The sequence below is a fragment of the Triplophysa rosa genome, linkage group LG1 (genome assembly GCF_024868665.1).
Source record: "Triplophysa rosa linkage group LG1, Trosa_1v2, whole genome shotgun sequence".
Classification (NCBI taxonomy): domain Eukaryota; kingdom Metazoa; phylum Chordata; class Actinopteri; order Cypriniformes; family Nemacheilidae; genus Triplophysa; species Triplophysa rosa.
The window spans coordinates 20,308,369-20,319,840 of NC_079890.1; the positions used below are offsets into that span (position 1 = coordinate 20,308,369).

General features: G+C 37.0%; 1 protein-coding gene across 1 annotated transcript in view; it reads right to left on the reverse strand.

Moving 5' to 3' along the window:
* The window catches only part of slc6a2 (solute carrier family 6 member 2), a 28,778-nt gene extending 21,521 nt beyond the window's left edge, over positions 1-7,257 (reverse strand). The window contains exons 1-4 of the mRNA XM_057344634.1: positions 7,152-7,257; positions 6,400-6,861; positions 4,887-5,018; positions 4,465-4,702 (exon numbers count right to left, since the gene is read on the reverse strand). Coding sequence (XP_057200617.1) covers positions 4,465-4,702; positions 4,887-5,018; positions 6,400-6,697 — 668 coding nt within the window. The 5' untranslated portion in view covers positions 6,698-6,861; positions 7,152-7,257. The remainder of the gene's footprint in view (positions 1-4,464; positions 4,703-4,886; positions 5,019-6,399; positions 6,862-7,151) is intronic.
* Between the last annotated feature and the right edge of the window lie 4,215 nt (positions 7,258-11,472).

Genomic DNA, 11,472 nt, shown 5'->3' on the forward strand with positions numbered 1-11,472 from the left:
TGCAACTTCATACATTTCTACTTTTCTTTCTTCTTTTTAAGTCTCACTGACAGGAAAGATATGATCGCAGCCCCCTCTAATCATATAATTGCATTAGATTGGTGAGTATCTTGGCAAACGTTCCCTCAAGAGCTCTCGGTTCATCCGAGGTTCTGTCTTTGCCAAGCTAAACTCTAATACCTATGATTTCAACATATCCCAGCCAGACAAAAAAGGGCCTAAGGAGACCTCTGATGGCATGTGGGGTCTCATCACAGCTTTCTTATTTTTGGAGCATATTACATTTGTCTCTATAACAGATTGCAGCATGTCTTAAAATGTTTTTGTGAAATTGCACAATAGGTACCTTTCTGGCTGACACAAACAAAGTGTTGGTTTATTGTGATTTTGCAGAAATCTTTTTTAAAAAACAAAGTGAAAACAGACAGCAGTTGTAGATTTAAACCTTCTCATGTCATATTATTAAACATACAGTAGTACTGACTGGGTAGCTATTGAGAAAGTTGTATTCTTTTAACTTAACGATAATCATTTTAAAGGTTTATGATTATTTCCGTGCTGTTTATTGGAGGGTTTATTTTTACAGGTGCCATAATTAATCATGTTGCGTTAAAAACTCTCTCTCGTTCCAAATAATTATATTTTATTTCTCAAAATCCACTTGCTTGTTTTTATGACATCACTCCAGCGTTAAATCTGAGACTGTGTATGATGTAACACGATTTCAGTAATTATGGGATGATTAGATTTAGGACACCCACTGTGTAAAACAATACAACAGCGCAGGAACTGTTCATTATTCTCGACAAACAGTGATCGACTTCGACTTGTCAAGACTGGCAGAGACATTTTAGTGAAAGAATATGTGGGTGACAACAAACACTAGACATTTACTTTGTTGAGCTTGTCATACAACTTCATTTTTGCTTTTGTCTGGCTGTCGCCGGCTTTCGAAACGACGCGTTGCACAACGGTTTGTGTGATACAGATAAACCTGGTGCGTTCTATTAGCGGCCTGACTGAGGCGCGGGGCTGTCGGCTGCTGGTTCATGGTTCTCCCTGTCATTTTGAGATATTCTGGGTAGCACACTGGTTAATCTAATATCCAGTGTATGGCACACCTGCAGAGTGAGTGAGCATGTTGAATGTGTGACAGTAATGAATGTTCTCTGGTGCCCTGTGTGCTGTCCAATGATCACTGCTGGCCGAAAACTATTATAATATAGAGACACGAGGGAGGAAGAGCAGAGGAAATGACAGCTTTCCACATCCCCTCACACACAGAAGACAGCTGGGGAAAAGACACTTCAAAGCACTGTTGGCTGGGAAAGCGGTCTGAAAGAGGGTAAACGAACAGGAGAGGGAGAAATGGCGAGAAAAAGCTAAACAAGACCATCAGAAAGTACAGTACACTAAAAAAATCCATAAAAATAGGGCACAATAAACTATTAATATGAAGGAATTTTCCATATTCATTTTTACAGTTGTTTTACTTTTATTTTACATTTTGCACTGCATTAAATTGCATTTTAGCATTAACGGGAATGTCCGTAAAATAAAAGAAAATGTACTGGTAATTTTCTGCCAGTACTTTATCCGTTTTTTTACGGAATTGTTTTACAGTGTATAAAAGTCAATGTGAAAGAAAAAGCAGTACATAGTCAAAAGGTACAAAAGGTATGAGAAGATCCACTAGAAACAACTAGGAAGCACTGCCGTAAAGACCGTTATTTTTTATTCAAATAAGCCTAAAAACATTTACAAATCTTATTTAAAACAGTGTGTTTTATCATCATTTCAAGGAATCATTTCGGCTCGGCTGGGAAACTGTTCAAACATGTGGGAACTGCAATTTATGATTTAACAAAAGTGTGTAATAATATGTCTATTTCTGGCACATCTATATTTATCTGTATGGCACTCTTTTTAACATGTTAAATATTTTTGGTGAGCGTTAAAACATTGCTTTGTTTGTTGCTTTTTCTAGCACTGTTACAACATCTCTGTTTGGCTTGGCATCACTGCTGCCCAAAGTTTATGTTTCTCTTTCTAGGAAAATTTGCATGTTTAAAGCCACAATATGGAATAATTTTGTTATTAAATATCCCAAAATCACTTGCACGGTGTGATAAATTTCATGCAGTTGTGTACTTACATTATCCCAAATGTTCCCAATAATGTGCAACTCCAGAGAAATTCCTATTTAAAATAATAACCCGTCCCTTGTATTTGTCGCATATCAGTGACTTAATATCCGGTGCTCCGCACTACCCTCAGTTTCCGCTTGTAGAAACTACGGCAACACGCAAATGCGAAAGTGGTTATACAGCATCTGGGACGCAACATCTGTTGTTCTGTTATTATGGATCATGATTACTCTTTGGCGAGTAAAGGAAACCCAAAAAATGGCCAAACGAGGCAAGCAGGCTTATGGACAAACAAAGAAATAAAACAAGGATTTATATCGGCGTGGCGTTTTCTAAATGGAGAGAGCTTTGCGACCAACTTGGACTGGACAGAGACTCCGCTCTCACATGTGTTTTAATAGACAGGTAAGCACATTTTTTATTGTACACGAAATACTCATGCACAGATTATTTGAATAGTTATGAATGCAGTTACCCTATGAAATACAGTATATGTCGCACAAAAATATGTAGCCAATAACGTTTATTGTAAATGCTGTGGGTTCGTTCCAATTTACTTTTTAAACGATGACTGTATGACAGGTAACAGGTAAAACTGTGTAGCATTACGCTACCAAATCAATTGACAAAGTCCAATATCAGTCGCGGGCTAACGTAACATTACATTCCACGTTTCTTGCAAGCTAATCCATTACGATGACATAAAATAAAATTCATTCATTACCTCGTCCGTGAACATGATGGGCGATCTCCATAAGCCTCTGGATGGTAAAAACAACATGTCCCATGATTCCACTCTCCAACATAAAGTCATTTAGCATCACCTTTTGTTGTTGTTTCGAAAGTGCCATCTAGCGGTCCAAATATTCCATATTGTGGCTTTAAATGTGGAATTTTAAAGAGTGCCATTTTACACAATATCCAGATTATCTTTACAGAAAAATGTAAGCACCAACTCAAACAATTAGACTTAAAACAGTCATTATCTGGTATGTATTTAAGGTACAGGGAAAATCGTATGATAAATGTTTCTTTAAAGATTATAAAAAGAACAGTTGGAACGAAGACACTGGATGTAGAAATAGAAATAGGATCCTTAAACCCTGGTGACTTGTGTCTCTCTGAATTTTCTATTTTCCACAACTGACTGTAAACAGTTCAGCAAAGCGATAAAGGATCTTCATTGTTAGAGGCATTCCTCTGGTTTGTACTTACATGAGAAGCCCAATTTTCCAAGGAAAAGGAATGGTTTTCTTTGAAGTGCAAACTGCCTTTCTTTCAGTCAACATCAAAAGCTACAGAACTGAGTGTTTTACATAGCCTTATACGACATTATAATGCAGGGAGATATTTACCAGCCTTACTTATATTGACCTAAATTGTTCAGCATAAGTGTTCAAATCTATCAATCTGATCTTCGTGCCTGTCTTACATCCCACAGCAGTGACAAAAGAATACACCAGGATGTATTTTTAAAAAAAATTAAATGCTTAATATAAAGGAATTTTCGAGAAAGGCATTTGAAGGTGAAGTCACTAACAATAACTAAAATCCAAATTGCTGGCACTACCCTGATATGTATCTAATATACAAGTGCATTACATACACCACTGTACACAGTGTACATATTGTGAATGTCTTGTTTGTTTTTTTGTAGTTTCACAATTCTAAAAAGAAATAAGGATAAGAACCCTTATCCTGCCAGGAAATCATGATAACAGCTAGACTGATGGATGAAAGTCAACCTGCCTTCCAATACTATACTAGTTTTCATACTGACAGAATTTGACCAGACAGTTTCCCTCACTGCTGACTTCTCGCTCAACCACTAGCAATGATTAACTAAAGTCCAAAACTCGTCAACACATCCTGACAGAGTCGAAGCCAGTTTTCAAATGTGGTTTTCATATTTTTCTACCAAATCCAAAAGACTACTAAAAAAAACTAAAAATCTACAAGAACAGTATTCATGAGCTCACAGACAGACACAAGCCTACACAACCAATACTGTGCAGATGTCACATGCTTTGTGCCAGCCCTACAAAACACTACATGCACAATGGAATGAAAGAATAGATGGAAAACAAATCCTGAACAGCAATAGCTGACTGATACTTCCATTAGGTGCCATATCAGCAAGACTCGACTGGTACAACATGACAAAGATGAACTAAAGAGCAACCTATATATTAATAATGCTCCACGCTGAAAAGCTTTAAAGACAAGCTGAAAAGAAACTTGAGCAAATATACATGTATTGAGGGGTGGGGGTTGAAACTACACTGATAAAATGCAATTTATAATTCAAAGAACTTACTCGTAGAACTCTGCGGCAGGTGTGTTCTTGTACTTGGCGTAGCTGGTTCCATTAGCCAAGAAGGAGCCATTAATGAGATGTGGATCTGTGCAGTTGGGGCTGTTCCACGTGTTGCCACATTTGAGCCAGGGCAGCTCATTCGTCAACGAGGCAAATAAGTAATACAACGACCAAGCTATGATGACGTTGTAGTAAAACCCCACATACAAAGCTATGATGATCACCGTGTAGCCAACACCTGAGAAGAAAAGTAATAGGCATCATTTGTTATACAGTAGTGCTCAATGGATTTGTTTTAAGGCCTGTTGGCTGAAGTCAAAGTATGCTATAAAAAGTTTTATTCGAGTCATAGCAAGTGTTTTGTATCTATCTGAATAGTTTTCATTTCACTTGAATTAGGTGTTTAGACATTTTCAACTTACCTTTAAATACAGGGCAGATTTTCCAAACAGTAGCTGCTCCCTCTCTGTTATATTGACCCAGGGCTAGTTCCATGTAAAATAGTGGCATCCCAGCAATGAACAGGAACAGAATGTATGGGATCAGAAAGGCACCTGGGGGACGCAGTCACGTTACATACATTCATCATTGAAGCAACCAACACACCGCATGGCAAATATACGGTAGAGAATGTGAAATTCACAATATTAAAATTCTTCACTCTGCTACCGTATTTTGCGTTAGAATATCCTCAGTTGCAAAAACTGAACACCATGGTTTTTCTTACATAAAGGTCAAAGGTATTAAATTAAGATTTAATAGGAAACCCTGTTACCTTTTCAAATAACTGTCTAAATTAAATATTGACCAGACTTGTGCCACTTTAAGCCAAGGTGTCTCCTTCAAAGCCAAGAGTCACCTTCAAAATCATCAAGGCTGGAAATTTGCCCTGCGCTACACTACTGTAATATACCCTCTACTTATATTGTACTCAGACCTCATAAAAGAAATTGATGCTGCATATACCACACAAAACATAATCTGAGAAAATATGAAAAGTTAATTCATTGTTGTCTTGTATTACAGTACATTGTACAGTATACTCTTAAAAATAAAGGTGCTTATAAAGGTGCTTAAAAGGTTCTTTACAGCGATACCATAGAAGAACCATTTTTGGTTCCACAAAGAACCTTTCAGTCAAAGGTTCTTTAAAGAACCATCTTTTCTTGTCTTTTTATAATCTGAGGAACCTTTTTTTCGCCACAAAGAACCTTTTGTGAAACACAAAGGTTCTTCAGATGTTAAAGATGAATTCTTTATGGAACCATTTAGACAAAAAAGGTTCATCTATGGCGTAGTGAAGCACCTTTATTTTTAAGAGTGTAGGCCACTACCACCATTGACTAAATGTCTCTGTAATTCATTTTAATACACATTTGCACAAAAAAAAGATTTTTAATGCAATAAAGACATAATGTACAGAAAACACACCCCTGACACACAAAAATCTCCTGCACAAAGAGTGACAACATACAGTACATTAGGTTACTCATAAATTAACAAACATCACGCAACTGTTAAACAATAGCTTAGAAGTTAACTACATTCATGACACTGAGTGTAGTTTCTGAAACACTTCCACCGAAAGGAACTGGTTTATAATGTACTGTAGGAATGAAGGAAGAGTTATTTTTAGGTCTAAGCGAGAAACACCTACAGTAATTTACAAATCTGTTACTTTAAGACCACTTACCCACTGATCAGAACAGCAATGATTGATTGAACTCAGAAGTATTGGAAAAAAAACAGAATGCAAACACTACGGTTTCAAAGGCAATACAAATAACAATGCGTTTATAAGTTGCTTCAATAATAATTTATATATTAAATGCACAGTTAGCAGTACAGAATACATAATCACTTGTAAACTGTAACACAAAACATATATTACATGACAGCTGTCATGCAAAGGGTGACCCTCAAAATAAATCTTACCTCCTCCGTTTTTGTAACACAGGTAGGGGAACCTCCACACATTTGCCAGGTCCACGGCAAAGCCTATGACCGAAAGCAGAAAGTCCAGTTTCTTGCCCCATGTCTCTCGCTCTTCATCATCCGCGGATCCGGAGGTGCAGCCGCGAGAGCTCGGAGAGGCCACTATAGAGGAATTCGTGTACTGGACCCCGTTCTGCTCCTTCACCAGGATGAGCTCCACTTCCTTCTTCTCCACGTTCAACTGTTTTAACGGGGCCACCGCGGACAGCTTGTTCTCGGACAGGACCGGGATGTTCATCTTTGCGCCCTTGCGCTCTCGTGGCCCCGAGAATGTGGAGAAGGTGAAGCGCGCGCCGCTCGCACTGACGATGATGATGCTGATGATGCTGCTGCTGCTGGTGATGATGATGATGGTGATGAATAGGAAACGCTACAGCAGCAGTGAGATGTAGATTTCATCAGCTGTGGGAGAGAGGAATAAAAGTTTATTAATATGACAACGAGACTGAGTACAGCATCTTTATATTCATCCAATAATACAAGTACTTTTACGCGTCACCATTAGTAATTAAACAAACGCAAAACGGTTTACGAAGACTGCGCAAAAGCATTTTAACATAAATAAAACTTTTTACTACTCCACATTTGCTCTTGGACGCACTGCAAGTAATAGAATAACTAGTTTTGAGTTACATTAAATCGGGTTGTCTTTCTTTTCGTATATATCTGTAACAGTGAAGATAATTCTGTACTTGTCAATCTGAGGGGTCCCTCCATAATCCGTCCCTCCCGCTCGATCCAGAAAATGTTGGGTTGGAAAATGAGAGACTGCCTCTCCTCATAGAGTTTTACTCTCCCCTCCCAACAGACTGAATGCTATAAAATGCAAGCATTTAAAACAACATGGTGTTTCTCCACGTGATTTTTTCTATATTATCATCATCCTCTTCAGCTTCCCCTCCGCCCCCTGAGCGAGCGCTCTTCATCCACACCGCTGGATTCAGAATAGGAAGCACCTTGCATGTTTGTTCTCGTTAACATTCAGTCGCACCTGACTTGATTATTTTCACTAGTCGTGTTGTATGAGCTTGATAAAATGTAGTTTGTTGGTATATTTAGAAGACGTTTGTGTGTTTTTTACCCAGTGTATTTGAATTTTAAATAAAGACATAAATGGTCAATACGAGATTTACAATCTCCAACATAATGCGCGTGTAAGCAAAATTACAAATTAAAAGAATACATTTTACAATTAGGTTAAATATAGGCGCTCTCATTTTAAAGTCTGTTTTTATTTCTTTCTAAGTTGCCTGTTTCTTCTCTATTCTTCACATATTAAATTAGTTGTTTTCTAAGAAGCAGTAAAAGCATTGTGTTCCATGTGTAATCTAATTCCATACCCGCTTTAGCCAAAGGCGACGATTTCTATTAGATATGGGCGATCAGTTCATCCCATTAAAGTCAATGAATGTCCCCTTAAAGCTCTCCAGCGTTTTTATGAAACCTTTAAAGGCCTGTTTTTGTGCAGTTTTGTACATATTCTGGTCCAGATTAGATAACAAAAGTAAGAAACAGGGTATTAGAGGCTGATTTATGTCTTCTTTAAGACATTCTTCCTTCAGAGGACCTGGAATCTTTGTTTTCTTTTCAGAGTATTGCTATACACACACGATAAAGGGCGATGTTAAAGAAGGTCACCTCAAGAGCAAACCAGCTTCCAACCTTTTCTTGTTAGTTGAAGGATATTTGCATATTATGCATCAATATTCTAATTTGTTTTTCACAGGAGTAGACACTGCATTATCTACCATATCACCGTGGAGTCTAATACTGTAACAAGTGAATTACAGTCTGTTGTAAAGATAAAACTGTGTTGACTTCTAAACTTTGAATCATTCTCACCTAGACAGGGAAATGTATCTAAGAATGTGAATATCAGAATAACAGAAATACTGAACAGTTATTTACATCCGACATTACATAAAGTAACCTTTATAGAATGTTCAAACTGTTCTCCAGTTCAGGATGTAATGTCAATCAGCAGCCCCTCTAATGGAAATCTTTCAGTGTTATTTCTTCTGTTCTTATCTATGAAACTTTACACTGCAACTCAGTGCAGCGGAAAACACTCTTTTTTTTCTAAAATATTTGTAGTGAAAACACTACACAAGGTATGGTTTTATAAATGGTGCCAGGGCTCAGTATAAAAATGTCACTAGATAAGACCCTTAATGTCAGGACATTCCTGACAGATCAACATTGCAAATATTGGCTCATGTGTGTTATTAAGGACAATAGTGTTTACTGTAGCTGGGAGGATTAGTTTATGCTCTTTCATATTATAATGAATGTATCTGCTTGTGTATCATGTGTAGATAATGTTTGATATAGATTGATCCTTATTACTATTCACAATCTCTGAATGAGGTTAAACTATTCACACATTAATAGGACATTCAGATTGTTTCCAATTTTACATCCAAAGTGATTTACAGTGCTTAAAAGCTGTACATTATCTATATCATCAGATGTGTTATGCTTGATGATTATCTGAAATTGTTAGGAGTCTATTATTAAAAGTGATTTTTATATTCTATAATTTGTATTTATCCTGTTTATTTGTACTTTATAATGCTCAATTTGCCAGATTAAAAGAATGGCCGTGTGTTCTGGAGGCAATATTATTATTATTTATAAAATACAAAATACTAATGAAATATAATGCTGACATATATTGCAACTGATAAATGTGAAGACTATAGTTCATGTGTATGTAAAAATAAGAATGTCCAGTTGCTGATATAGGCCAACTGTAAAAGATCTATAACTAATGAACTAATGAGAAAATCAGATGCCGGACTTGTTGACAGCTGACTGGAAACCTACTTTTATCTTTCAATTACATTATAAGTATTAGTTTATTTCCCCCATTAGATGTAATTTTATAAATGCTAATTCTGAAAATTGTTTGGAATGATGTATAGGAGAGTTTTAGGCATTTTGAATAGTGCAGGTCACCATTACAAAGGTATTCTTGTCTACAAAAACTTGCAGCATACAGCTTTCAATTTAACTAGAGATCAATAGAAATTGATCAGTGTGTGACAACCAGCATGACAGTTATACAAGAATAGGAGAGGAGAGACATTGCTTTGAAACTTTGTTTATTTGTCACTGTGAGATAATTGTGAGTAATTTGTATTGTATAGAAAAAATCAAAATGCTTTGATAATGTTAAATGAGAACGTGGCTGAAACACATTCAGTTTGAACAGCAACAACTTCTCTTCTGAACTAAGGAACTAAGAAAGATCTGCAGTTTTTTCTTATATCTAACATCAGCGAGATCAGACACAGAACTGAAGTTAGATTGAATCTGTTTAGCATTCTGTTTGATCACAAATGTCATTTCTGTCACAGTATGTCTCATAATAATATTAAGGTTAGTATTAATGCTGTATGTGGATTTAGCTCAAATAGTAGCCTAACTTTAAAAACATTTTGTATGAAATTTAGTGGCATCTAGTGGTGATGTTGCGAATTACAACCAATGGCTCACTCCACCCCTCCCTCCTCCTTTTGATGCACTATGGGGGCTGACACAGAACTAAGATGTTGTCACGTTTTCACGTTTTTGTCGAACGAGCAACACATGCCCAAATGGGTACCCTGCGGGTTCAAAAGTGATGCTGACCGAGCGTAAATATGTGACGAGTCGGGAGTGAGAACGAGTTGGAACGAGATAACGTATTTTACGAAACGCGTTCTGTAGAGCAGTACAACATGGTGAATTCCATGCAAGGGGAACCGCAGTGAATGCAGACAGAAATAGGTCATTCTAAGCTAATAAAAACATAACTCCTTATTATCTGAAGACATAGTTATGTATATGATATTGCACTTCTGTCAACAGATCCTCCAAAAAAATTACGGACCTTTAATATTTAAAAAAGGGAAATAGTGAGAGGAGGGTTTCGGCAGCTAACACTGAGGTGTAAAATTTTACCATGTAAGTTGACTTACACCAGCTTGTACACCTGCTCAACCTTGAGGTAACGGTTTTGAACACACCTGTCAATTAGATATTTGGACCAATCAATAAAAAGATACAATGTAAAACAGGCAATTAATTAATACATATTAAACCAATCACAATACAACACCAATGAAATAAACAATGAGGGAGATTTTTAGAAAAAAATTGATAAATGGAAAAACAGATGTGAACTGGTGGTACATGGATACCCAGACAAAAGGATAATAATAGATGAATCATCCGATATGTTACCTACACTCTATCTACTATACAGTTTACTTCCTAACTTCTTAAAGGGGTCATATGACACGGCTGAAACGAATATTATCGTTTGTTTTAGATGTAATGCAATGTGTATACACGATTTAATGTTCAATAACGATGTATTTTCCACATACCGTGCATGTTTATATCTCCTCTTTGCCCCGCCTAACTGAAACGCGCAGATTTTTTACAAAGCTCATCTCTCTGAAAAGCGAGGTGTGCTATGATTGGGCAGTTAACCAGTGCGTAGTGATTGGTCGAATACTGCAAGCGTGTGATGGAAAGTAACGCCTCTTACCATATTTGGAACATCAGGTTCCAAAGCAATTGTACTGACAGGTACGCCGACCTTACTTGCGTATACATTTGGGCGGTCTTGGTCAAATCATACCACGAACTGACGTAGATTTGTGGGGGTGTGGTTACACGAGGCATTTCAGGCAGGTCTGGGTAACCATTTGCTTTTAGATAGAATGCATCTTTTGTTCCCACACTTTAATTTTTGCAATTTTACATGTCTAATACATGCATGGACAACTTATAACACGCCAAAGACACAGAAAAACACGTGTTCGTGCCATATGACCCCTTTAACTAAACAAGTCCACAGTGTCTTTCCTCAAACTTCAGAGTAAAACTATTCTGATGCTCTCAACTCCTCTAAGACAGGACAAGCATTACACAACCTTGAGGTGAAGATACAACTGGTGATAGAGTTGAGATTATCAACATGATTTCATCTACAGGCTTGAAGGAGGATAATGTGTAGGTTAT